The following is a 26,437-nucleotide window of genomic DNA, read 5'->3' as shown; positions in this document are numbered from 1 at the left end:
GTGGGTGGGACTGGGGACCCAGGATTCCCAACCTGCTCTCCCAGAACTCCTGTTGAACCAGCCGACCTGGCCCCAGGGGCCGCTGGGAGGCGACCGAGAGCCCACTCATTTCCCTTTAAGGCTGAGGCGGAAGACGGAGGGAGGAAGGGCCTTTGTGTCGGCGGGATAGAAATAGGCCCGCCCCTTTAAGAGGGCGGAGACGCTGGAGTGGCGGCCACTTCGAAAGCTGCCTCGGGCTTCGGCCCCCGCTTTCCCGGCGACCCTCTCTCGGCCCCCGCCCGGGTCGCAGAGTCGTGTCTTTCCGACCTCGCACCAGAGACCCCCGCAGCCCGGACTCCGACTCTCCCGCCCGGGACAAGTCCGAGGGCCCGGCGACCCTCGAGTCGGGGCCTGCCGGGTGTATCCACCCTCGGGAGGAGGCCGCCTGCCGTCGCCATGGTAATGCCGCGCCCCGGGCCGCGGAACTGCCTTCCGGCTTGCAGCCCCTCACTCGTGCAAGCTGCACGGCCGGGTTAGGGTTTGGGTCAGAGCTTGGTGGCTTCGGGACACCGGGGCTCTAGTCAGGGCTTGCCTGGAGACCCTGGGAAGGTTCTCTCCACACGCCTCCCTCTGGGCCTGTTTCCCTCCTGCTGCCTTCCATCACTTCTGGGAGAACTGCTCACTCTTCTCGGTGTGCTCAAACGTCCCGCCTCCAGAGCCGACCCCCTCCCCCTAGCCCGTACCCTCAGATCCTTGGACACAGGGGGGTGGGGGGGTGGGGGGTGTCTAACTGTAGCTCTTGCTGCTCTGACAACTGGGGTTAGGCACAGCAAGCTGGGCTTGACACATGTCTAAGGACTGGCCACAGCAGCCCCGCTGCCTAGAAAGAAGGAACTGTGGACCGGGGCATCCGACCCTCCTGGGACGCTGGCCTTGGCGCATTGGATTAGGTAGAAGGAAACCACTTGTTTCAGAAACAAGGCCACTGTACTGCGCATGCTTGGATTTATGGCAGCCTCTCTTAGGTTTGACATAGGTTCCCCAGGCCAAATCTTTGGGATGTTGCAAAATCCTTAGGCCCGTGTGCACAGTGCTGAGCCTAAAGGATGACCCATGCTCCCTTTGTCAGCCTTCCCCCTGCCTCCTCCTCCCTCTTCCATGGCGAATACAGATGGACCTGAGTGGATTATTTTACAAGAAAAGATTCTAAGTCATCTAAATCTTTAAGTAAATCCCATCTCTTCCCTCCTCATCCCTTATTCCTCCCTCAGCACTAGCCAAAAACAAAACAAACACAAAAAACATAAAAAACAAAAAACAGTTACACCTGATGGTCTTGTTAGAATTGGAAGCAGCCTAGTGAGGACAGAATGTACTTGCAAACAGTATGTCTCCTCCAACCTCAATTGCTTTGTTTTCCTCTCAGGCATGCAGTTTGCAGAAGCTGTTTACTGTGGAAGAGGAGTTTGAAGATGAGGTAAGGAAGCGCTGGTGATCGGAGACAGCAGAAGAGGTCTTAAGCTGTCAACACCCAGACCCAGAACATTCTGAAGCAGTCTGCCCCAGCCTCCTTTTACTTGACATGTATAGCTTTTTTGTCTGTGAGAGGCTGAGAGAAGATGAGACATGTAAACAACCTACTTAACTGTTTTAGAGACAGAAAAACAGAGACATGAGCTGCCTAATTGGCATACCTTTAAATTACAAGGGCCCTTGCCTGGAAGCTGTGTCATGTGGATGACTCAGTTCACCTTTACAATGGCGATGGCGTACTTGAGGTGGGAAGAAAGTTTATGGAGAGCCAGAGACAGCACAGTTAGTGGATGACAGGAGGCCTGGGGTCACCAAGTGTCGACGTGAGCCAGGGCAAATTACTTCATTCTCTGGCCTTCTGTTTTTCTCTTCTATAACAGGAGAGATGTTCTTTTGCCTCAGATGCTATTCCCTTCCCTCTCTCTCAGAAGATGAGGGATTAGAGTAGGTTGGAAGCTGGCACATTAGAATCACCCCTGCTGAGGCCCTGCCACACACCAATTAAATCGGAATTTCTGGGGATGGGCCTGGGCAGAGCTATTTCTAATCTCGGGGTATAGTCAGAGATCACTGAACTAGCTAGCAATCCCCACAGCTCTCTTCCCGCTCAGATCCAATGGATATAGTTTCATCTGGAGGCCCAGACCTGCTACCTGAAATCCTTTTCAGAAAGAAGCAGGATTTAAGTGAGTAAAACCCCAAAAAGGTAAATTAATCTGCTTAAGAATACAGCACAAACAGGGGCGCCTGGGTGGCACAGCAGTTAAGCGTCTGCCTTCGGCTCAGGGCGTGATCCCGGCGTTATGGGATCGAGCCCCACATCGGGCTCCTACGCTGGGAGCCTGCTTCTTCCTCTCCCACTCCCCTGCTGTGTTCCCCCTCTCGCTGGCTGTCTCTCTCTGTCAAATAAATAAATAAAATCTTTAAAAAAAAAAAAAAAAAAAGAATACAGCACCAACAAGTAGGGTGAGGTCTTGGCCTCCTGATTCCAGTCTAACATACACAGATACTAAACTACATTTATAGAATAGAATTGCTTTATTTTGTCAATGACACACCATTCAAATTTACTTTTTGTCTCCCAGCGCTGTGCTTTAAAAATCACGTTTAGAGTTTGTTGAGATGCCTCATTTATACCTAGTATGGTGATGAATGCTGCACCAGGGACCCTTCTCGCAGCCCAAGACCCACGCTCCCCTTCTTTGAGGCTTTTGGAACCTAAGGTTTGAAAGGGGAAAGAGACCTTCCTCAGACCTCTTAAAAACCGATCTCTGGCTTGTCTCATTCATTGAGGCCCTAAGACATAGTGACAGGCACATATTTGTTCTAGTCCTGGTTCTGTGAAGTTACTTAACTTCTGAGTCTCCATTTCTGTATCCATAAAACAGGAATAATAATAGCACCTTTTAGGGCCGTCATGAAAATTCATTGAGAGAATTCTGGTCAAATGTTTATGTGGTCCCTGGCACCCAGTGCCATTTCAAATTGTTAGATGTTTTTGTCATCACTTGGGGACTTGAATTTTGTTTTTACAAAAAATTCAAAATTGCCAGCTTTGTTGAGGAGATGTGTTCTTGTCTTTGTCTTTCGACTTTGGAGATGTGTAATTACAGGTTGAAAAGTGACTGCTAAGTGCCCCACTTACCAGGTCTTACCAGGTGATGGGAGGACTGCTGGGCCGGCAATGGGATTAAGAGTGAAGGTCTCTGGGGCACCTGGCTGGCTCAGTCAGTGGAGCATGTGACTCTCGATCTCGGGGTCTTGAGTTCAAGCCCCATGTTGGGCATAGAGATTATTTTCAAAGAAAAAAAAAAAAAAGAGTGAAGGACTCTGACAGTTCAAGTTTCTGTTCCATGACTAGTCCCTTTCCCCCATCCACAGGCAGATGACGTCATGTCTAAGAGTGAGCTCTTTGGGAGAAAAAGGATCCATCAACCTCCAGGATCATGAGGATTTTATCACTGCTGTAATTCTAATATTGTTATTATTGCTAAACCCCACGGTAGTCCTGCTGGAGTATGCTACTCTCCTGATAATACACAAAGCAGGAAAACACCTTTCTCTGGCCCAGACAGTCCGATGCAGCAGCAGGGGATGGGGATGGAAGGGACCTTCCTGTCAGTTAAATCAGCAGTTCTGACTCAAAAACACCCTCAGAACAGGTCTGTTGCTCTTGAAGGTGTCAATCTCACCTTGCTTCCCAACTGGCATCCATACTTAATTCAACTTGCCTGAAAAGCTATATTTAACTTCTGCTCATTTTGCAGGATCCAAGGCCTCTCTGGCTTACCGAGGGCTGTGTGTGTGTGTGTGTGTGTGTGTGTGTGTGTGTGTGTGGTCAATGGGAGGAGGGGACTTGAGGGGGGAAGAGTGGTTGAGGACAGGCAGCATGACCAGCTGGATAGACCCCTATTGCACAGGCTGGACACCAGAAAACTTATTTCCTTGAGGTGGGTGTGTGACCTTGGGCGATTTGATTCTTTGGTGCCCTGGTGTGTTTGCTTCTGCCTGCTCCCCTGACTGCCACGGCTCCCCCACTCCCCAAGAGAAGCTACCTAAAAAGACTTAGCCTTAGAATGTTGTTGTTGTTGTTTTTTTTAAGACTTTTTTCCTTCAAATTTTTAATTAATTAATTCATTAGTTATTTTTAGAGAGGGGAGGGGCAGAAGGAGAGGGAGAGAATCTCAAGCCAACTCCCCACGGAGCGTGGAGACTGATGCAGGGCTTGATCCCACAACCCTGAGATCATGACTTGAGCCAAAATCAAGAGTCAGACGCTTAACTGACTGAGCCACCCAGGCGTCCCTTTTCAAATTTTTATTTAAATTCTAGTTAGTTAACAAATAGTGGTAGAGATTTTATTTTTAAGTAATCTCTGCACACAATGTGGGACTCGAACTCACTACCCCAAGATCAAGAGTCGCATGCGCCGCCAACTGAGCCAACCAGGCACCCCGGAATGTTTCTGGTAGAAGTCTGGGGGTAGTGGGGCGCCTGGCTGGCTCAGTCGTTAAGCATCTGCCTTCGGCTCAGGGCATGATCCCAGGGTCGTGGGATCGAGCCCCGCTTCGGGCTCCCTGCTCTGCTGGGAGCCTGCTTCTTCCTCTCCCTCTCCCCCTGCTTGTGTTCCCTCTCTCACTGGCTTTCTCTCTCTCTGTCAAATAAATAAATAAAATCTTAAAAAAAAATAAAATCTTTAAAAAAAAAAAAGTCTGGAAGTGGGCTCATGGGCAAGGTCGAAGGTGGTAAGAGACCCCACCACGGCCTTTCATGCCCTGGTTTATGCTTACGTGTATCTACATACATACTGTATGCCTGAAGCAGTAAAAGCGGAGTGTTTCTTGATTTCCGGATGCCAAGAGCCACTGTCTCTGCCTCTTTGTAGGACTTCTTGTCTGCCGTGGAGGATGCAGAGAACCAGTTCGCTGGCTCACGGCCTGTGAAGGCTGGGTGCCTGAGACCTGTCTCTTCCAAGCTACAGGACACGGGGCAGGCACAGTCTTCCGGGCAGTTGCCATCACGCCCCGCTGCTCCTTCAGAGGCTTTGGGCCTGTCAGCCCTGGGACTCCGCCTTCCTACCTCCAGCGTGCCCGGGACCATCAGGGGTCCACCTTCCGTAGGAACAGCTCCCCTAAGGCCTGTGTCAACTTCTAGCAGCTGGACTGGCCATCAGAGACGAGTGACACTGACGGAAGTGCTCAAAGAGCCAGCCAGACCTCAGACCTCCGCCTCCCGCCCTCTGCTCAGGTGTGAGAGCCAGCAGCTGGTGACTGGTGGCTTCGAGGGGCCTGAACAAGATGACTTTGATAAGGTCCTGGCAAGCATGGAGCTGGAGGGGCCTGGCATGGAGCTGGAACTTGGAGTCAGCAGTGAGGCCCCAGGAGTCCTGCCCACCTGGCCTGAGGAGGACTCAGCTGTGGCTAAAAAGGCCCGGGTAGCTGATCTGAGCAGGTCTCGCCAGAAGGGGCCCACGCCTGCCCCGCACATACCTCGTGTCCTGTCAGCACACGAGGACCCTCCAGAGCCTCCTGCCCACTGTGGGACTCCGCAGCCCCGCTCGAGACCTGGTGCCGCGAGCGACCTTCCTGTCCCAGCTGCCTCAGGGGTTCCCGCTCAGCAGCCGCCCTGGGAAGCCTGTCGGAAGGGCCCCCCTCTTCAGGCACCACAGCTTCCCCAAGCTGCTGGTAGGCCCGTTCACAGCAGCCCTCAAAACCGTTTCCCCGGTCACTCCTTCCCGTGTCCAAATGCCGCCATACCTGGCAGATCTCATTTTCCTGGACCACAAACTCCCAACTCGATCTCTTCTACTCCCCCAAGGACTGTCTCTGGATCATTTCCTCGGAGCCCCTTACAACTTCGAGCTCCAGTGTCTTTGGTCAGGTGTCCTCTCAGCGCCCCAAAGAGCCCCCATTGCTCCCCAGTTCCCCAGGCCATTCTGCAGACTCCTGTAGTCACCAACCACCTGGTGCAGCTGGTCACCGCCGCCACCCGCACGCCCCAGCTGTGCGCCCGCCGCGAGACGCGCCGCTTCCCCGGCCCAGCTGGGGTCCTGCCTCACCAGGTGAGAGACAGCTTCTCTCCGGCAGAAGCTCCAGGACGTTGGGGGGGGGGAGGGTTTCCAAAGCTGCGGGAGAAGCCAGAAGAAGCGGTAAGAATTGAATGCTTGCAAAGCCACAGGTGACAGAGGTGCTTCAGGCTTTGTTGAGCACCTGCTGTTTGCTAGCCCTGGGGCAGGAAGATCCATTCACTTGTATTTGCTAAGGACTAGTATGTATTGGGCGATTTGCTTGGAACTGAGAACGCAGAGGTTAAATAGAAATGGCTCCTGTCCCAAGTTGCCCACAGCGCAGCAGAAGCTGCAGGTGCGCGGGGACGATTAAACATCAGATGCAGAGTGTCCCAGGTGCTGCAGAGTCACTCGGGCTTCCTGAGTGGGCCTCGGAGGGTCAGGGAGGAGGTTAACAGGTGTGTGTAGGGAGGCTACGCTCTGGGAGACATTTCAGCAGTGGGAAGACAGGGAAGAGCGTGTGCGAAGGCACAGAGGCTTACGCAGGAAGCAGTCAGAGGTACACAGATCAGGTCAGTGTGGCCGGCATGTGGGGTCAGCGTGGGGAAGCTGCACTATGCTTACCGTTTGGATTTCAACAGTGGTGGAGGGACGGTATCCATCAAACCATCTTGGATCGGATCCCAGATAACGGGACCCTGAGGGTCTGGTCTGGCAGGGATCGGTGCACGCCTTTTCTCGCATTGTAAGGGTGGTTCAAATCATTTCTGCCCCTTCCTTGCTCTCTGCTAGCACTCTGAGGGAAATCCAGGGAGGACTGTCCACATTCCTCCTGGGCTGGATCTCTGTGGGGAAGGGTTAGGTCCCTGGGAAGGGCCTTGGGGAAAGGTGCCCCGGTGCCTACCCCAGGCCTCTCTATCTGGGTCGTTGCCTCCTTGAGGAAGCCCTGGGTTTTGCCCCAACCTCCTCACATTCCCCAAACAATCCCCAAAGCATCTTTTTGGAGCTGCCAACAAGGCTCCTGAGACGTCGTTAGGAGACATGTGATATGTGTTAATTGTCCCTGATAGTTGCCTGAACTCATTATGTGACCCAGACAAGAAGCTGTACTCGTAAGTCACAGCTGCTGCGTTTGCTCTCGCCTCCCCCTTCTCTCTCCCCTTGTAGCGCGGTGGGAAGAATTTGGAGGAGATCATGGTTTCCACGCCCCAGACTCCGACTCACGGTGCTCTGGCTAGATTCCGGACAGAGGTAACTAGCTCCACGCAAATGCTGACTTCCTGGGCGTCGTTTAAGAGCGAGGGACTTCCCTTCGTGTTGCTGCGGTTGAGAAGCAGGGCCTGTGCTGCTAGGCCTGTTCCTGGGGTCATGCGCCAGAGCCACGTGGGGAAGGCCGTTTGGGGAGGTGGCGGTTTTCCTGGCATAAGGTGAAGCCTGTTCTGATGCTGACTGATGTCGTGTCCAGTCTTCTTACTCATCTAAGAAAGAAGGGCTCAGCTAACTCCATCCTCCCTCGGGGGAGGGGAGTGTCATGAGTATTAGGAAATTGTATCTCAGGAACCCCTCCTCTCAGGTTTCTGAGAATCGAGCTGGGAAAGATTTGCCTTCATCTGGCCTCCAGTGGGTTCCTTTTTGGTGGGTGAGACCCATCTTCCCTCCTCCCTGGGATTCTAGTTGACCTGCTCTGCCCTCAGGCCTCTTTTTGCTTTTAATTCTCTTTGCTGCACTTCCCCAGATCCACCAGGCCGCTTCAGATCCAGAGCAGCAAACACTCATCTGGATACGAAGCATTTTTTTTTTAAGATTATTTAATTATTCATTTGAGAGAGAGAGAGAGAGAGCACATTGGGGGGGGGGGAGCAGAGGGAGAGGGACCCGCAGACTCTGCACTGAGTGCAGAGCCTGATGCGGGGCTCGATCCCGTGACCCGAGCTGAAACCAAGAGTCAGACGCTCAACCAGCTGAGGCACTGAGGTGCCCCAAAGCATTTTTTAATATAAGAAGTTTAATAGTTAAGCCAGAGGCATCCCAAATAAAATAGGACTGGTTTCAAAATGGCTAAGGCACTCTGGAAGCCTATCAATGTGGGGGGGGGGGCTCCCCGGGCCTAAGACTTCTTGAGTCTATAACACAAGAGACCAGCATGGATGGCCTTTTGCTTCAATGCAGCTGAAGTCAGGACCTGATCTAAAATGCAATGCAGTGCAGAGCCTCTTTGCTGTTGCTGCTTAGTGACAGGAGTGCTATGCCACAAAATCTCACTTATCATTTTGTGACGTAGGAGAGGCGAGACCGTGGTCACCATGCTGCAGGGAATTCACCCTTCCCTCCCACCCCCGATCCGGTCTCAGTCAAGGTCTGTAGCGGGGCGGCTCCATTAACGCAGGTCCCCCCTCTGCTCTGTGGTGCCAGATTGTTACTAGTTCCCAGGCATCGGCGGTGGAGGATTTTGGGCGAGGGCCCTGGAGGGCCATGAAATCTGCTCTGGGCCTGGACGAGAGAGACCCCGCCTGCTTCCTCCATACCTATAGCATCGTCATGGTGCTGCGGAAGGTAAGGATCCCGGGTGCGGTGACGTGCAAGAAGGACCATTTTGCTCCTTTTCACCAACCTGCTTAGGAAAGGGGCTGTCCCTTTGCTCCCTCTGACCCCAGGCCTATCTCTGAGCAGCTGCCTGGACTCCCTTTGGTTGTATCTTCCACTCACCCAGCATTTCACTACTATTGGGCACAGGTGGAAGGCGAAAGTGGGGTGTGGGTATATCTCTGCGTGTCTGGGCCCTAGATTAGGTGGGGTAAGCACACGGCTACCCTTCAAGCGCCCTAGAGGTCCAGGGTCACGTGCGGACACATGCCCACGGCCTGCGGTGATGGAGCTCTGTATAAATACGTAAAGGCTGGAGAAAGGAAGCAGGGGGGATAAATGAAGGACCTGCCAGGGAGAGACAGGATGCGTCCTTCAGACTGCCCTTCCCCCTCCACAGAGGGAACACCATCACCACGTCTGTACTCTGCCCCCCGCCCAGCCCCCCGGTCACCCTGGCACACTCGGGAACCTCACAGGTGGGACGTGGCTTGCTCAGCAAATGCCTCTCCCTGTAACCAGGCAGCCCTAAAGCAGCTCCCCAGGAACAAGGTCCCCAACATGGCAGTGATGATCAAGTCCCTGAGTCGGAGCGCGATGGACGCCAGCGTGGTTTTCAAGGACCCCACGGGTGAGGAGTCGGGTCCTGGGGGGGTCTGATGAGTGGCCTTCATTGAGTTCAGGAGATGAAGAGGAGTCGTCCTCTCCATTCACAGAGGGGAAAGTTGAGGCAGTGAGCAGCCCCCTTCGCAGCCAGGGCCCACACCAGTCTCTGTGCTGCCCTTGACCCCGACTGATGGGCCGTCGGTATTTGCAGGAGAGATGCAGGGCACAGTGCACAGGTTGCTGCTCGAGACCCGACAGAGTGAGCTGAAGCCTGGCTCGGTGCTGCTGCTAAAGCAGGTATGGGGAGCTCCAAACGGGGGGCCTGCTCTCCGACCCTCCCACCCCAGAGAAGGCCCCCGAGTTGTCTGCCTGGCTCCCATTCTTTGAAGGCGGATGGAGGGGAGAGGTTGTGCTGTGAGGGGAGGAGGCTGCGTAAGTGGTTCTACTCTGGCCCCAGGGCTGGGGTAGAAGCGATTTGTGCAACCCTGGTGCCGAGGCCAGCAAGGGAGAGGTAGGTGGGGACCAGGCGGCATCCGACAGCATCTGGTGCTCCGTGAGGGCTCTGACCCGCCCCCTTCCCTGGCTCCAGGTCGGAGTGTTTTCTCCTTCGCTCCGAAATCACTACCTCAACGTGACGCCCAACAACCTGGTCCATATTTACAGCCCAGATTCCGGGGATGGGAACTTCCTCAAGCCACCTCAGCCCTTCCCCAAGGTAAGAGGAACAGGACGGAATGGGGACTGACAGGGCCTCTTTCTGGCTGGATCATCTGGTATCTTCCCCTCCTGCACCCGGCGGAGCAGAGGTGTGAAGGGGGCAGTTGCCCTGAAGTGAAGAGATGCCTTTGGAGACGGTTCCATCTCCTCCTGTTCCCAGTGCAGCCGCCTGCCAGACGGTACAGTAACAGGACCTAGAGCAGCTGGCTTCTTGGTGACCTGATGGCAGGCTTGAGCCTCGGAGAGGATAGGAGTCACCTGAGAACTAACCAAGTTGTGGGTGCCCCCGGGGTGTGGCCCTCGGTAAGTGACTGAGGGTCAGATCTGCTACAGGTGGCAGTGCGGAGAACGGCGAGCTACGTATGGCCCGTATGTGAGCCAGCCCTTGCTCTGCGCCTGCCCTCCTGGCCTCCGCCTCCGCTGGGTGAGGGGGCACCCACACAGAACTCAGCTGGGGACCCCCCCCATTGGGAACTAAGGGAGACTTGGGGTTCCAGACAGTTCCACTGCAGGGTAGGAGTGCAGAGCCAGGCCTTGACCTGGCACATGGTGTCCCCTCTGTGGCCACCTCCCCCCTTCCTGGGATCCTGGGTCCTGGGTTGTTGTCATGTCCTGGCCTGGGGGTCAGGAGACCTGGGTCATGTCCCCGCTCTCCCGGTAATTTGTAACATGACCTTGGGCAAGTCCTGTCCCCACCCCTGCTGTTGCTTCATCTAAAAAGCGAATGAGTTAGATTTGATGACTTCTACTCAAGTTACACGTTTAGCTCTGACAGGCTACTTCCATTTCCCACATCTTTCCCCTTAACCTTCCACATTTTCTCAAAATCACCCCACTTCCAAAAAATCATCCTTCTTTTTCTTTTAAATTTCAAGGTATCCATACTCACTGATAAAAATCAAAATGGTACAGAATAAAGCAAAACATGAAACTTACTCTTTTCCATTCCCATTCCCTAGGGCCAGGTTAACAGTTCAATTACTAATTTCCATTACTTGTCTGCATATTAGCTAGTGTGGAGATTGGTGGGGTTTTTTTTGTTTTTTTTTGTTTTTTTTTTTTTTTACAGTGGGGAAGGCTAGAGGGGGGGAGAGAGAGAGAATCTTAAGCAGGCTCCACACCCAGTGCATGAGCCCGACATGGGGCTCAATCTCACAACCCCTGAGATCGTGACCTGAGCTGAAATTAAGAGTCAGACACTTAACCAACTGAGCCACCCAGGCACCCCTAAAGGTTCATTTTTAATCCTAGGCTAAATCCTCAACATATTTCTGAATGGCCTGTTCACTCTGTTCCAGCTATATAGAGATTTCCTAAAACACCAGATACCAATAGAATTAGGAAAGAAAATCGTCCAAAAAGTTTTTGTGTTTTTAATGATCTGCTCTTTAGGTGTTTGGTATTTCAGCTCCCTCCCCTGGGTGACTGGCTCCTGCCATACTCCTCTGTTGTGTCTTTCCTGAACCCTATTCCTTTGAGGTTGTCTGGGTAGACATGGAACTGTCCAGAGGGATGTCAGGGGCACGGGCATTAGTAACCAGGCTCTCTGTCCCCAGGACCCAGGAAGCTTCCCTGGCAGCCTCCATCATGAGCCTGCAAAGTCGGGAAAAGGCTTCAGAACGGCACAGAATGCAGAGGCAGGGCCATCCCTTGAGGAAGAACTCCCAGAAGCAGGTAAGGCAGTCAGCCCACCCAGGAGCAAAAGAGGTTCTCCTTCTATTTCCCCTTGGATAGCACAGCCAGGAGAATCTGGCTGCATCTTTCCCCTCCTTCGGTGAATCTTTGGGTCTTACAGAATCTTACAGAAATCAGATGTGGTATCTTTTCTGGCAAGGCTGTAGGCCACAAACTAATTAGCAGTGTGATAGGGGCCACATAAAGCAAATACAGTGTGATCCATAGGTCTCCCCCATTTCCAAGCCGTGTGCTGTTAGCCACAAGGAAGAGGGAGACTGGCACCATCCTTGTGCCACACCTTGAGCCTTCTGGGGGCTGATGGCCAGAACACAGAGGCAGGTTTCCCCATCCTAAGCTCAGAGACCCTCCAGGAGCATTGAGGAGTCACACATCCATGTGGTTAGGGTGGGACCAGGATACAGACCTGAGACGCCCAAATACAGACCTGTGAGGGTATAGCCAGCTTGTTCCTTAGGAGGCAGCATCACCCAGCTGAAGCTAGCACAGTCCAGGTCTGATCCTTAGCTTTTCGATGCCATAAATTCAACCCTGTCTGGCACCAGAGTTCATGGGATTATGGGTAAGTGTCTCACACTAACCAAATTCACATTAGACGAATGGATAAACCACAAAGCCCATTTACTTATAGCCTATGAAAAAGTATCTACCCCTTATGCTGGAATCTTCTCTGCAATGTTGCACTCGTTCCTTCTGAGTAAGCTTGCTGACAAGCCAAACCATCATCAGAAGGTTGCTGGTGGTCATGAAATAAGAGTGAGGAGAGTCACCTGTAGAATATTGTGGCTGGTGTCCCATCTCCATTGTAGGGACAGACTTGCCAAGCAGGCAACTACCAGCAGTGGCTGGACTGGGCCGGGGGACACCAGTATTGGTTCTTACTCTGATTCCCTGTTTCCTAGGCCCACACTGTCTGCTCTATCCCCTTCATTGAATATCGGCCTTCCCTGAACAGTCATAGTGTAGCTAGTGAGAGGCACCTTTTTTTTTTTTTAAGATTTATTTATTCATTCGAGGCCGGGGAGGGGTGGAGGGATTGGAAGAGAGAGAATCTCAAGCAGACTCCCCACTGAGCGCGGAGCTGAATGCATGGCTCAGTCCCAGGACCCTGAGATCATGACCTGAGCCAAAATCAAGAGTCGGCCGCCCAACCGACTGAGCCACCCAGGCGCCCCATCACCTTGTGTTACAATCAGATTCCAGCCTTACTTCCCCAGGTACAGCGCTGGGCACCTTAATTAAATTTTGAATGCCAGCAAACGGACTTCTTCCAGCAGCAGTGTTGTCAGGCGCTCCGAGCCAGGCTGGAGGCTCGGTTCTGCGGGGGTAGTGTCCAGTTCTTCTGACTCCGTGGGCTCCCCGAGCCCGTCCATCACGAGGGAGTTCTCTAGTTGGAAGCTGTGACTGTGGCATCAGACGGGCCTTGAGTGTGCTCACCACGGGCAGGTTGTTTGACCTCTTTCAACTCCGTTCTCTCAGATAAAGTGGGGATTATAACAGGAAGAACCATGCCCTGTGAAGGATACTGTGAGGACTGACGGGATGAGTACAGCAGGTGTGGCCCTGGGTAGGCGCTCAGTGAGTGGTAGCTGCTGTTGCTTTTTGTTTCTGTTTTTTTAAGATTTTATTTATTTATTTATTTATTTATTTGACCGAGACAGAGAGAGAGCACTGGGTGGGGGGAGTGGCAGGCAGAGGAAGAGGGAGAAGCAGGCTCCCTGCTGAGCAAGGAGCCCAATGCGGGACTCGATCCTAGGACCTTGGGATCATGACCTGAGCCGAAGGCAGCCACTTACCCGACTGAGCCACCCACGCGTCCCACGCTATTGTTAATTGTAATAGTACCAACAGGGATTACTGAGGTCAGCTCTATTTCCAAGTTCTCAGACATAAGCGCCCAGCTGAGAACTGCAGTCAGGGACAGTTACTTTCACTCTAAACGCCCCGGAAGGCCCACTGGGGAAGGGGCTGATGTCTCGCACTCTTCAGGTGAGAAACCAGATTAATGAATGCTGTGATTCTGAATGCCAACGGCTTTTCCTGGCTTTTCGTCTTCCTCTGTCCAATGAGCAGGTTGCACCAGTGGACCTCTGAAGCCTGTGCTCAAGCCCTGGGCCTCGGGATGGAAAGAGGGGTACCACCAAGGCCAAGGGGAGTGCCTTCCTTTACAGAAAGGCCCAGGTGTTTTGTCCCTGTCTCTTGCGGTGTGTGCGTGTGTGGGAAGCAGAGGGAAGATGGGAGTCAGGCCAGCCTCAGGCCCGTTAGCATAGTCACCCCTGCCCGGGGGGAGCCACCTGCCCAACTGTGCAGCCAGGTCCAGGCCCCCCGAAAGGCAGGAGCTTTGGACCCGAGTCCTGTGGAGCCCTAACATTGTCACTAAGTCCATCTACCGTCTCGTCCCCCCGCAGATGACCTGGATGGACTCCTGAGTGAGCTCCCTGAGGACTTCTTCTGTGGGACCAGCAGTTGGGACTGCAAGGCAGGGCCCCCACTGTGAGCAGGGAGCCTCTCGGCACCCAGGCAAGGCTCTGGGTGTGTCTGATTGGGTCCCAGGGCGAGAGGAAGCCCAGTATCATAGGAGAATAAACACAGCTCAGGACGATGGCCGCCCCGAGTCTGGATGCTTTCCCCAGGAACGCACTCGTCCTTCCGATTCTGCACTGCTGTCACTTTGGGTCTTCCTTTGGCATTCCAGAACTCAGCCCAAGGATGGCGCTGCTCTACTGTCCTCCAAGCCCTGGGATGCAACCGTTGTTCCTTCTCCTCCTGCCAGCAGGGAAGCTGTGTCCCCCCTCCTGCCTCACCTTGACTTTAGAGGACCGTGATCCCTTTACCCCCTAGTCCCTGGACAGCTGACGAATCACACCACAGCCGTGGCGACCTGTCCCTCTGGTCAGGGGAGGAACGCATTCAGACTTCCCTCTGCTTTGTGTCTCAAGGCCTGCAGCTGCCCAGCTCACCTGTGCTCAGGGTTCCTGGGGCGGGGGCGGGGCTGGGGCTGGGGCATCTTGTTCTGAAATAAAGCAGCCACCCGGTTCACTTACCTCCCCCTCTCCTTGCCACCCCCGCTGCTCCTTGTCCCGTCTGTCCTGCTGGTGATGCTTTGGCCGGGGCAGAGCCAAGCTGCTCATTTTCCTTCTCTCTCTCTCTCTCTCTTTTTTCATAAGCTTTACTTTTAGACAGTTTTAGATTTACAGAATTACGGCAAAGATAATCCAGGGAGTTCCTAAATACCCCACAGCAGTTTCCTCTATTATTAGCCTCCTACGCTAGGACGCACCCCGCTTACAGCTAACCAGCCCGTGCTGGGACATTACTATGAACGGAACTTCATGCTTTATTCAGATGCACACAGTTTCCCTGCCGTCCTTTTTCTGTTCCAGGGTCCCCCATTGCATCTAGCTGTCTTGCCTCTTCAGGCTCCCCTTGGCTCTGGCAGTTCCTCAGGCTTTCCTCATTTTTTATGACTCTGACAGCTGCGAAGAGTATGGGTCAGGCATATTCTAGGATGCCCTCTATTGGAATTTGTCTCCTTAAAGAAGGACGAGACCGGGGTTGTGTTTTGCCAAGGAAGGCGACGGAGGACGGCGTGTTCTCATCACACATCAGGGGTTGATGTTGACCTTGATGACGTGGCCGAAGTAGCGTTTGTCAGGTTTCTCCACTGTAAATTTTCTTCTGCCTTTTCAGACTGTCTTCTTGGGAAGGAAGTCACTAGGTGCAGCCCACACTTAAGAAACAAGTTCTGTTCCGCCGTCTCTAAGGACAGAAGGAATCCGCCCTCATTTCTGAGTCCTGCATTCACATCATTGCACACTCAGGGGTACTGTCTTATACGTTGGGTTATAAGCCAGGGTTACTTTATTGTGTTGCCAAGCAACTCCGTCACTCGAGCTTTGCCCTGCCACCTCTCAGACCAGAGTTGGACAAGGGGCATGTGTGGGGTGTAAAAGGTGTAATTATACTTTGTTTTCCTTTCTGGGATGAAGGGAAGAAAGGAATTATCCCCCAACTCATGGTTGAGGGCGTGTGGATTAGGGACCCTAGTTTGACTGCCAGCCTCTCCTGCCTCAGCCTCAGCCTCCCCTAAGGGGCTGTGAGTCTGAGGCCTCCGATGGGCTTGGTACCGCTCTGGGGGAAGATACTCATCTCTTTCTTCCCAAAGAATGGCTGGTCCCCTCGATCCCAGTCTCAACGCCGAAGTGAGTGAGTGCTGGAAGAATTCCATGTTCAGCTGGCTGTTGGTTGCAGTGGGGCCCTGTTCTAGGCGGCTCTTGTGTCCAAGCCCAAGAGCAAGAAGGGGCTAATTCACCAGCAACCCTCCTACCTGAACAGATCACGTGCTTCTCTGTCTCTTCTACCCACTGCTCATTCCCCGGCTCTGCCTGTGCAGCTCAGATCTGGGCCAGGGCCCACCTACGCGGTGTGGTCTTCCTGCACCTAAACCCCTGGCCGGCACTACCATTCCCCACTCTCTAGTTGGAAGCCCTGATCTCTACTGCTCACAGTCCCGACCAGGGTCCTGGTTTCTCGTGTCACCCTACAGGCTCAGCTCCCAGAAGGCAGAGTGGGGATCCAATCACTAGAACTGGGCTCCCTGTGGGTTCGTGTGTGGGTTGGAGTAAAAGCCTCCTTTTTCTGCCCTCAGGAAGCTCAGGACAGGAGACAGAGCACACGATATCTCCAGGGACCGGGTTGTAGTCGGAGTACCTTCAGGCGTGTATGGCAGACAAGGCGGCAGAGAGGCTGAGGCCCACACAGCCTCGCACCCTGCACGTCATGGCTACTGTGCGCCTCGGAAGGGGACGCCCACCCCACCTTGGCCCCTCTTGGCCCCACCCGGCCTTGTCAGCTCCCAGCCCTGGGAACCCAGCTGTGGGTGCGCAGCCAGGCCGTTGGCGGGGCAATTAAAACACCGAATAGGTTCCAGCAGGGTTAATCACAGCTGCATTTATAGAGGCGCCTTTCTCTGAGGATCTCGAAGACCTCGCTGGGCATGATCTCATTCCTCCCTCTGGGGTCCCCCACCCTGGAACACCACCAAGAAGCCGGGGCCAGGGTGGGTGAACAGCAGGGTAAGGGCAGTGCCGGAAGCAGCCCAGGCTACTGCCACCCACTCGGGCGGGCAGATGAGTGTTTGCTCTGGCAGAGAACAAGGGCCCTCAGTCAATGCCCTACACAGAAGGGGCCAGCCCGCGACGAGCCGAGCGCTCCTAAGGCCCACAGTGAGACCTGTTGTGTGCTGGGTGCTGCGGGGTCGCAGAGACCCAGCTGAATAAAGTCAGGTCGTGCTCTGGAGCCCACATCCAGCGTGGCAGACTTCTGTCCCCAGGACCTTGGGACAGGCCCTTTACAAAGTACTTGCACAGTCCTCCTGGAGCACGGACAGGGGCATGTCAGGGAAGGCGCAGGCGCTGCCGTGAGAATGCCGCGTGACATGAGGCCCTGAGCTGAGGCATCGGGCTTACCTGGAGAGGCCGATGTTGGAAGTCAGCAGAAGTTTTCAAACTAGGAAATGAACCGTTTAAGACAGATGCTTCCACTTGGGCGTCAGAGCAGAGCGGTTTGTGGCCAGAGAAAGGAATGCCAGGAGGCTGGGCTGGTCCTGGTGAGGGTGAGGGGCACTGAGAGGGTGACCGACAATCCAGCCTGGGAGCTGGGGCTTGGTGAGGGGACCGGGGAGAGGGAGAAGTCCGAGGTCACTGAGCAGGGGCGGCTGGCTGCAGGGCTAGGGAGGGGAGAGAGTGCTGCAGGCAGAGGAGCCCGGGAGGCCGCAGCGCTGGGGGAGACAGACCAGGGCGCCCTGGGGTAGGCCGACCCCGAGGGGCTGAGCGGCCTCCTGCCAGCACGCTGGGCGAGGTCGGGGGTGTTAGGAGCGCTTCGGAGGCAGGGGCTAGCATCCCTTCCGCCCTCCTCTCCCCTTCCCGGGCTGGGCCGAGCATTAGCCAGGGCCATTCCATGGCCTCATTCCTCCCCCTAGAGGCTCCTGGAAGCAGAGCCGCATTCTCCTGAGGGTGAATGGGTTTGTGACGTGAAGGTTTCTTTGGTGGGAGTCCCCAGAATTGCCAGGTCAACCCCTTGGCCTTCCTCCGCCTGACAGGTGAGCCCTTTTAGGAGCTGGGGGTGGAGGGACACAAGATTCGTGGCGGGCAGTTTCTAGAGATCGTGCTGTCCTGTAGGAGGGTGGGGAGAGGCTCTTATCACTGTCAACCCTCACGTGGCCACAGCAGCAGCGGCCAAAGTGCCCCATCTATGCAGTCTGGACAGCTGGGGTCCTAGTCCTGGCTCCGCCGCTCACAAGCTGTGACCTCGAGCGGGAAGTTTCACCTTGTTAAGCCTTAAGTTCTTCGTGGTTAAAACCAACATAAAAGCACCCATTTCAGAGGCGTTCCCCGGTGATAATTACCCTGACTGTACAACTTACTGTCAAAACCAAGCTTCTTACCTCCGTGAGCCAGAAAGTATGGCCCTTGGAGTGAAGATGGGTATGAAAGTAGCGTCGTGGTCGTAAAGCCCGTGCACTTACGCGGTTACCAGGACTCCCACAGACACTGTGAGAGCTGTGGGGACCCGGCTTCACCCGCCCTTACTTCCTGCGCTGGGGTCTGCCCTCCGGCCACCATCCGAGAGGCTGGGGGCCTCTGGCTCTTCCTCCCTGTGCTGCCATCTCCCAGAGTGACTGTTTCAGTCCCATTGGACCTTGCCAACCCAAGACACTCACTCCGGGCAAGTGGGAGGTTGCCGACCCTGGGGCTCCTGCTGCCCACTTGGGAGGGTATCAGCTGGGCCAGGGATTGGCCCCGGCCCCCAGGCTGGGGGTTGGCCCAATACCTTCTCTGCACCAGGATCATGACTCTGGGCAAACGGTGTTTACCAGCCCCGCGAAGGACCTATTTATAGCCTCAGCTGCTCTCCTGGCCGGGTCACGAGAGAGGGGCAGGGCGGCTGCTCAGAACAAGGGCGGTAGCCGGCCGAGGGACCCCGGCTCTGCCCAGCTGCCGCCGCCCAGACCCCCGGGCCCCTCCCCATGGCAGAGGAGACCTTCCCCTTCACCTCCTCCACACTGCGGGCTCTCCGCCTGCAGCGGGAGTGGCTGGAGTGGGAGGACCGGCGGCGGGCCGCGGCCCGGCAGTGCCGCAGCCAACGGTGCCCCCCCAGTGCCCGGGCCCGACTCACTGGGCCGCGCCGCTGCTGCCGAGACCCAGCCGTGCACAATGCGCTGTTCTCCGGTGACCTGCAACAGGTCCAAGCCCTGTTCCAAGAGGAAGACGCTGCCAACATGATTGTGGAGACTGTGAGCAACCAGCTGGCCTGGTCAGCTGAGCAGGGTAGGGAGCACCCAGTGGGGCAGAAGAGGACAGAGGGACGAGAGGGTGGGGGTGGGGACGGGGGAGAGACTTGTCCCCATCCCCCCCTCCAGAGCACAGACTAGACTGCTGCTTTCCACAGCCCATTCTAGTTCCCTCCTGAGCAGAGATGAGGCATAGTTAGTGGTTTGTATGTCTTTCCAGAATTAAAATTATATTAACGTATCAATTACATATGAACACAGTTATATTCTAATGCAATCTTTTCTCTGAATACACACACACACACACACACACACACACACACACATATATATATATATATATATATTTTTTTTAAGATTTTATTTCTAAGGGGCACCTGGCTGGCTCAGTCGGTAGAGCATGCGACTCTTGATCTCAGGGTCATGAGTTCAAGCCCCGCATTGGATGTGGAGCTTACTTAAAATAAAAATTTAAAAAAAAAGTAAGATTTTATTTTTAAGTAATCTCTACACCCAATGTGGGACTTGAACTCACAAACCTGAGATCAAGGGTCGCATGCTCCACCAGCAGAGCCAGCCAGGCATCGCCACATAATATATACACTTTTAATTTGAGAGAGAGTGTGAGTGCAGTGGGGAGGGGAAGAGGGGGAAGGAGAGAGAAAATCTCTAGAAGACTCCGCACTGTGCGCGGTGCCCAATGTGGGACTCGTCTCAGGACCCCAAGATCATGACCTGAGCCAAAATCAAGAGTGGGACACCTAACCGACTGAGCCACCCAGGCGCCCTGTCCCTACATAGTATTTTAAATAGGTGCCTAAATTATATTGTACAAGGGTGCCATGACTTATATAACTAGCCCCCAAATAGACTGGGTAGATTGGGTTCCTTTTTTGTAAAATTATTTTTAATAGCGGTATGATGAACGTCTTTGTTACCTGCCAGATAATTTCCTTAGGTTCTATTCAGACCAGTGGGTTTGTCCATGTAAACCAAATACCTCCACTGAGATCACCCTGCTCTTAAGACTGACGGAGATTGCCTCAAACCATGGATGTGGGGGCTCCAAATCCTTGGAGGGTTTATGTTCTCCCAGTCCCGGCAAGCTCCAGATTCCTGCTGGGCTTTAACTGTTAGAGATGTGACCCTACCCAGCGTATCCTGGTCTCACCCTACAGTATGTCTACCAACCCCCAAATGGAGCTGGGCCTTAATTTCAATCCTAGTAATAAAAAACAAAACATGCTTTACCCAAAATTTGGCAAACCCAGGAATTTACTTCACCATAAAGCAAACAACGTAACAGTTGAGTATTAGGCATCTATGTCCTTTAAACAAGTCTTTGGCCATTTCTATGATTTAGATCCAACACTAGTCCCAAGATAGCCGCTCACCCCACTCTCCCTTTCCCCACCCCCACCACTTATTGTCCCCTCCACCTTTCCCCCACGTCCACCCTCCACTCCCCCACCTGCCCCAGGAATATCCTAGAACTCCAAACTAGGCTCCTTCAGCTCCGCTCTCCGGTCACTCCCAAGCTCAGCTCCAGGCTCTCCTACGCATAACTCAGACCCATCCCCAACACCAGAACAGCCTAGTGAACAAGAACCAAGGAATCGGTCAGGAGCTCAAAGACCCAGAGGTTTCGTTAACAGGATTAACTCTCTTCCGATGCCCTTGTGATTTGAAAGAGCAATTACCTTTTTTTCCCCGCCTCGGACGCACATACTACGTTTTGTTACAGATTGACAAACCGTTCTAGAAGGCTCTTCCAATATACCCTCCCAGTTCAGGGCTTCAGTGAGCCCTCCACAGTGACGGCCTGGCACATGATTTGTGCTCGGCCAAGAGTACAGAGGGACGGCCGCGGTCAGGGCCTGCCCTGCGAGTCTCACGCGCCACCCCCCAACCCTGCCTGCTCTCCCTAGGGTTCTGGGTGCTGACCCCCAAGACGAAGCAGACGGCACCCCTCACCATCGCTGCTGCCCGAGGCTACACCGACTGTGCCCGCCACCTGATCCGGCGGGGAGCCGAGCTGGATGCCCGTGTTGGGGGCCGGGCAGCCTTGCATGAGGCTTGTGCCCGGGCCCAGTCTGACTGTGTGCAGCTGCTACTGACCTTCGGCGCCAAAGCCAACGTGCTGTCCGAGGAGGGCACGACCCCCTTGCACCTCTGCACAACCCCCGAGTCCTTGCAGTAGGTACCCGGGGGAGGTGTGTGTGTGTGTGTGTGTGTGTGTGTGTGTGTGTGTGTTCATGGCCAGGAGAAGGGGAGAAGCACCTCATGAACAGGCGTCCTCATGACAATCTGGGAGACAGGTCTCATTCCACGAGTGAGAAAACCCGAGGCTCAGAAAGGTTTAGGGACTTGTCCAAGGTCACATAACTAAGCCCAGGAGGCAGAAGCCTTGTTGCCTTTTTGGAAAACCCTGTTCAAACTGCAGTCCCCTGTGAATCCTCTGTAGCCAAATTCCTGTTTTCAGGTGGGCATCAAGAAAGATGTGGCCCAGTGCTCCCAACCTTAGTACAAGGCCGCCCCCCACGCCCCCCTTCCCACATTTTCAAGATCAACAGATGTTTTTTTGGTGTGGGGTGGAAGGTTGGGCAAAATGGGTGAAGGGGAGTGGGAGATACCAGTTCCAATTATGGAATGAGTGAGAATCCGGGGTAAAAGGCTCAGCATAAGGAGCACAGTCAATGATACTGTGATAGCTCTTACAGGACAGATGGTAGTTACACTCGCAAACGTAGCATAATGTATAAACTTGTCAAGTCACTAAGTCACACACTTGAAACTAATGTAACATTATGTGTCAACTATACTCAAAAAAAAAAAAAAAAGGTCAACAGGTTTTTCGACCCCCCACATGATGGTATTTGCACTTGCACAGATCAGGTCCGCAGGCGGGGCTGGCCGTGGTGGACGACGCTTCATAGCCCACATGCTGGGCACTCCTCCCGAGCTGGGGAGAAGCTAGATCAGTGATGGGCCCAGAAGTGATTTCGATCTTCCAGCCCTTTCTTGAATTCTTATGAGCACACAGTGTGCTTTCCAACAGACTTTATCCTTTTAAGTGACACTTACTGAAGCCCTACTGAATGAGCTTTTCAGTGTTATTTAAATGTGTATTTAGAAACAAAAATTAACCCATGATTAGAATTGACTGAGGAAATAAATTCAGCCGTTTATAGACGGCTGGCTGCTACTCCATTTTTGCCCACTGAGCAGAGCCTACGGGACCTGTGCACCGGAGGGAGCAGGAATTCTGCCCATCTTAGGGGAGGGACACTGGGTCATCAGGGTTTCGTTGGGATTGCTGGGTCTGCTCCTGAACTTCCAGTGGCAGCCATTCTGGCTTTTTAATTATAAATTACTGTTAGTTTAATTACATCATTAATTGAGTTTGTTTCGTGTTTGGTTTACCGCCTGGTGGTTAATGATGCATATTTGCCTCAACAGTTTTCTGGCCTATGGTGTGGTTGTTGTTGTTGTTGTTGTTGTTTGTTTTGTTTTGTTTTTTCCTGTAGAGAGAGAGCATGCGTGCCCGTGAGATGGGGGTGGGGGGGAGGACAGGGAGGGGGAGAGGGGCAGAGGGAGAGAGAGAGAATCTTAAGCAGCCTCCACACCCAGCACCGAGCCCCAGTGGGGCTCAGTCTCACGACGCTGAGATCATGACCTGAGTCGAAATCAGGAGTCAGATGCTTAACCCACTGAGCCACCCAGGAGCCCCCCCCTCTGGCCTATAGTTTTCCAGGAACTGGGAGACTGTGAAACACGTTCTCCCTAAAATCTGGTTTTTGTTGTTTGGTTCCATGTGTCTTCTCCAGGGGAAACCGGAGCAGGCGGATCCCCAAAGTCCTTCCTTTGCTTGAGTGGGCGTCCCTGGTCTGGAAGGGTGGTCTTCAAGTTTGGAGGCATGAAGAAAATATTAGGACTTCTATTCCTTTTTCTTTTCGGCTCATACTTTTTTAATTTTCTATGTGTAACATTCATAGTGGACACAGTAGTGGGTTTTCAAAACTTTTTGTGCTATCGAAATGTTAGGAGACCACTGGCAAGTGATTCAGAACCAGGCCTTGGGGACCCAAACCGCTCTGGAAGTCAGGTTTTAGAAACAAAAATTGACCCATGATTGGAACTTAACGAGGAAATAAACGGATTCTGGGAGGGACCGTCTGAGGCCCTGAGTACTCATTCTGAAGCAGCCTCGAATTTGCCGGTGTCCTTGCCTGCACCGCGGCCTTCCTTGGCTGAGTTTCCCATCTGAAGACTGGAGATGCTCCTGGTGAGATCATGGGCCTCGCAGGTCTGCTGTGGGTCATGGGGCTTCTGTGAGTCTGATGGTGGCCCCCAGGCTCCCTCCAGGGCGAGCGGGCTGGGAAGAAAGGGGGCAGGGGATGACAGCAGGCCAAGCCTCGGTCCTTCAGGATTTGTCTCTGGGCCTTGCGCCTTGCCCCCAGGTGCGCCAAGCTGCTGCTGGAGGCGGGAGCGACCGTGAACGTAGCAGCGCAGGACAGCGAGGTGACACCTCTGCACGTGGCGGCGGCTCGCGGCCTGGAGGAGCACGTGGCTCTCTACCTGGAGCACGGGGCCGACGTGCACCTGCGCACCAGCCAGGGCGAGACGGCCCTAAACGCGGCGTGCGCGGGGGCCCAGGGCCCGGGCAGCGGCAAGCAGCACCACGGGGCGGCGCGCCGGCTCCTAGCGGCCGGGGCCGATGCCCGCGTTGCCGGGCGCAAGCGCCACACGCCGCTACACAACGCCTGTGCCAACGGCTGCGGGGCCCTGGCCGAGCTGCTGCTGCGCCACGGCGCGTGCGCGGGAGCGCCCAACGCGGCGGGCCACACACCCATGGACTGCGCGCTGCAGGCCGTCCAGGACGCCCCCAACTGGGAGCCCGAGGTCCTCTTCGCAGCGCTGCTGGACTACGGGGCGCAGCCTGTGCGCCCTGAGGTGCGCAGGGAGGGCCTGAGAAAGGAGGCCCCAGTTGGGCGGGGAGCCTGTGGCTGGAACTGCCACCAGGGAAGATGTGGGAAGGGGGGTGGGCAGGAGGCTGAAAGCCTGACCTGTAGCCAAAGGTCTGTCCTCACCTCGGGCAGGACCACTGAGGGGTATAGGGGAGCGTGTCCAAGGAGAAAAGCGCTCCCAAGGAAACTGGCCAGGGCTCAGAGGTTGTAGCCCACAGAAGATGGGATACACTGAGGCACAGGAAAGAGTGAGGAGAGACTCAGACCTTAGGCTCCCAGATTTGGGTGTGAGGGAGGCTTTGGCTTAGGCTGGACTCGGTTCTGTCCTTGGTTGGGGGAGCCATGGTGACCCTAAGACCCTCTTTTGATTCCTAGATGCTGAAACACTGTGCCAACTTCCCTCGGGCCCTGGAAGTCCTGCTTAATGCCTACCCTTGTGTCCCCTCCTGTGATACCTGGGTGGAGGCAGTACTCCCAGAGCTGTGGCAGGTATGTCCACCCCAGGGGCACAGCTCCTTCCTGGGCTCTGGGGAGATGGAGAGGAAGGATGAGCCCCAGGCCTTATCCCTCCAGGATGGGCTTCCCGGGGTCTCCTGCCCCCCCAGCAGCTCAGAACAACCTCTAATCCCACACACCTCTCCAGCCTCTCTCACTTATGCCCGCGTGGATATTACTCAGGTATCGCTGACTCAGCGGGCACTGCGCCAGCATCTTTGGAGTGGTGGGTGCAGACATGGCCGCGACCCTGCCCTACGGTGCGGTCCCATCTCCCGTGACCCCTGCAGGGCCTCTGGGCTCTGAAGCTGAGTCTTTTTCAAGATGCACCAAACACCCGGGTGGGTGCATATTGCAAATTCCCCGGGGCCCCCAGTGCTAGGTCATCCCCGGATGGAAGGGCAGGGTGGAGGGTGCGGGCCATCTGATCCTGTTCCACTCCTGGCTTAGGAGCACGAATCCTTCTACATCTCGGCCCTGAGCATGGTGAACCAGCCCAGGCGGCTGCAGCATCTGGCCCGGCTGGCTGCGCGCGCTCAGCTGGGTAGCCGCTGCCGACAGGCTGCCGCCCGCCTCCCACTGCCCCCGGTCCTCAGGGACTACCTGCTGCTGCGCGTCGAGGGGCGTATCCAATGAGCCCCATGCCACGGTGCTCCCGGAGCTGGTTCTGCTCCTCCATCCGGTGTCTCCCTGGAGGACCAATCCCTGGCTCTCTTGTCCACACTCCGCGTGCCCTCCCCGGCCAGCTCACTCCCTTCACCGGCTTCTTGAGCTACTCGCTGATCTCCTGCCCGACCTGAGCTTCGGCTTCCAATGGGAAGGTGTGCAGACTCCGCCTTCACCCGCCTCCGTCTCCTATGCTTAAGCGGATGGCCCCTCCAGCCCAAGCCAGGTGGGGGTGATCTTTGTTGCCCCCTCCCGCCATCTATGCACCTGTTTGGCCTCCTCAGGAGTGACCAACTCTGCCTGCACCTGCACTGCCTCTGCCCAAACCGCCTTTGTGGCTTGAAGGGAGGACCTCCCTGCTTGGTCTTGAAACCCATGTCCTGCAAGGACGCCAGAGTTCCCTTTGGGAATCACAACTCTGATCGTGCCCTTCGGTGGCTCCTCACCACCTTCAGGCTAAAATCTGAATTCAGTAAGGTAGACAGATCTTCCACCCCTGCCTCCACCAAGCTCTCTGGTCTTCTGATCCCCCTTCTCCCTCTGAGGTTCCTGTAATCCAGCCTCGTCCAACTTGGCAACCTTGCGGGTTGCTGGCTGTGACCTGCTCTGCTTTGCTTCTAGGCGTGCTGCATATGCTGTTCCCTCTGCCTGGTATACCCTTCCCACATTTTTTGTGCTGATTGAAGCTGATTTGATCCTCCAGACTGAGCCCAATAGCACCATCTCCTCCGAGCCTTCCTCGGACTGCCCGTATTTAATGAAGAGCCTGTGTCTGTCTCAGCGTGGCTGAGACTGGGACTATATTCCTTGAACAGGCATTTCAGCAAATGGTTGTTGAGGAAGGAAAAAATGCATGATGCCCGGAACCCATATACGGTCGAGTCTCCCCCCACTCTGCCCCCACCAGTGATGCATGATGTCTTAAACGATGGTCACTACACTTGTGGTCTCTAAGGGCCTGTGACAGGAGGACAAGCCACTAGCTGTCCCCCCTCTCTCTCACTTCCTTCTCTGGTCCCAGAGTCAAAAGTACCATCCTTCATCCTTAAGAGGAACCTTTTAGGGGCGCCTGGGTGGCACAGTCGTTAAGCTTCTGCTTTCGGCTCACAGCCTGATCCTGGAGTCCTGGGATCGAGCCCCACAGCAGGCTCCTCCACTAGGAGCCTGCTTCTTCCTCTCCCACTCCCCCTGCTTGTGTTCCCTCTCTCACTAGCTGTCTCTCTCTGTCAAATTAATAAATAAAATCTTTAAAAAAAATTAAGAGGAACCTTTTAAGTTAAGCCAGTTTTTGCGAATGCAAATAAATGATGTGTGCCCACAACCAAAGCGTGGACGTGTTCGGTTGGCATGTGGCTGAGACACCCCTCCCTCATCTCCCCACCACGGAGCAACTGTTAC

General features: G+C 54.6%; 2 protein-coding genes across 3 annotated transcripts; both read left to right on the top strand.

Annotated features, from left to right (window-relative positions):
• Positions 1 to 218: 218 nt before the first annotated feature.
• HROB (homologous recombination factor with OB-fold) lies at positions 219 to 14,645 on the top strand. 2 transcript variants are annotated; one of them, XM_040640538.1, is made up of 11 exons: positions 219 to 438; positions 1,406 to 1,456; positions 4,898 to 6,073; positions 7,187 to 7,270; positions 8,432 to 8,572; positions 9,125 to 9,233; positions 9,420 to 9,505; positions 9,798 to 9,923; positions 11,482 to 11,599; positions 13,694 to 13,801; positions 14,029 to 14,645. In XM_040640538.1, exons 1-11 carry the CDS (start codon positions 436 to 438, stop codon positions 14,115 to 14,117), a joined length of 2,091 nt encoding a protein of 696 aa, XP_040496472.1. In that variant the 5' UTR covers positions 219 to 435; the 3' UTR covers positions 14,118 to 14,645. The 2 variants fall into 2 exon arrangements, with proteins under 2 accessions (XP_040496472.1, XP_040496473.1); XM_040640539.1 differs by lacking the exon at positions 13,694 to 13,801.
• A 4,002-nt stretch (positions 14,646 to 18,647) lies between these two features.
• ASB16 (ankyrin repeat and SOCS box containing 16) lies at positions 18,648 to 26,169 on the top strand. Its single transcript, XM_040639867.1, has 5 exons — positions 18,648 to 18,948; positions 20,840 to 21,107; positions 23,372 to 23,864; positions 24,254 to 24,367; positions 24,824 to 26,169. Exons 1-5 carry the CDS (start codon positions 18,648 to 18,650, stop codon positions 25,007 to 25,009), a joined length of 1,362 nt encoding a protein of 453 aa, XP_040495801.1. The 3' UTR covers positions 25,010 to 26,169.
• Positions 26,170 to 26,437: the final 268 nt, after the last annotated feature.

Source organism: Ursus maritimus, unplaced genomic scaffold (genome assembly GCF_017311325.1).
Source record: "Ursus maritimus isolate PB19 unplaced genomic scaffold, ASM1731132v1 scaffold_24, whole genome shotgun sequence".
Lineage (NCBI taxonomy): Eukaryota > Metazoa > Chordata > Mammalia > Carnivora > Ursidae > Ursus > Ursus maritimus.
This window is presented reverse-complemented; position numbering and strand designations above follow the sequence as displayed.

What these genes read in the sequence shown, in the direction of transcription:
- HROB (XM_040640538.1), top strand. An exon ending in CTGGGGTCCTGCCTCACCAG is followed by an intron (nt 6,074 to 7,186) that starts GTGAGAGACAGC and finishes CTCCCCTTGTAG; the next exon opens with CGCGGTGGGAAGAATTTGGA. An exon ending in GGAAGAACTCCCAGAAGCAG is followed by an intron (nt 11,600 to 13,693) that starts GTAAGGCAGTCA and finishes TCCAATGAGCAG; the next exon opens with GTTGCACCAGTGGACCTCTG.
- ASB16 (XM_040639867.1), top strand. Translation starts at nt 18,648, where the DNA reads ATGGCAGAGGAGACCTTCCCCTTCACCTCCTCCACACTGCGGGCTCTC. An exon ending in CGCAGCCTGTGCGCCCTGAG is followed by an intron (nt 23,865 to 24,253) that starts GTGCGCAGGGAG and finishes TTTGATTCCTAG; the next exon opens with ATGCTGAAACACTGTGCCAA. An exon ending in TACTCCCAGAGCTGTGGCAG is followed by an intron (nt 24,368 to 24,823) that starts GTATGTCCACCC and finishes CTCCTGGCTTAG; the next exon opens with GAGCACGAATCCTTCTACAT.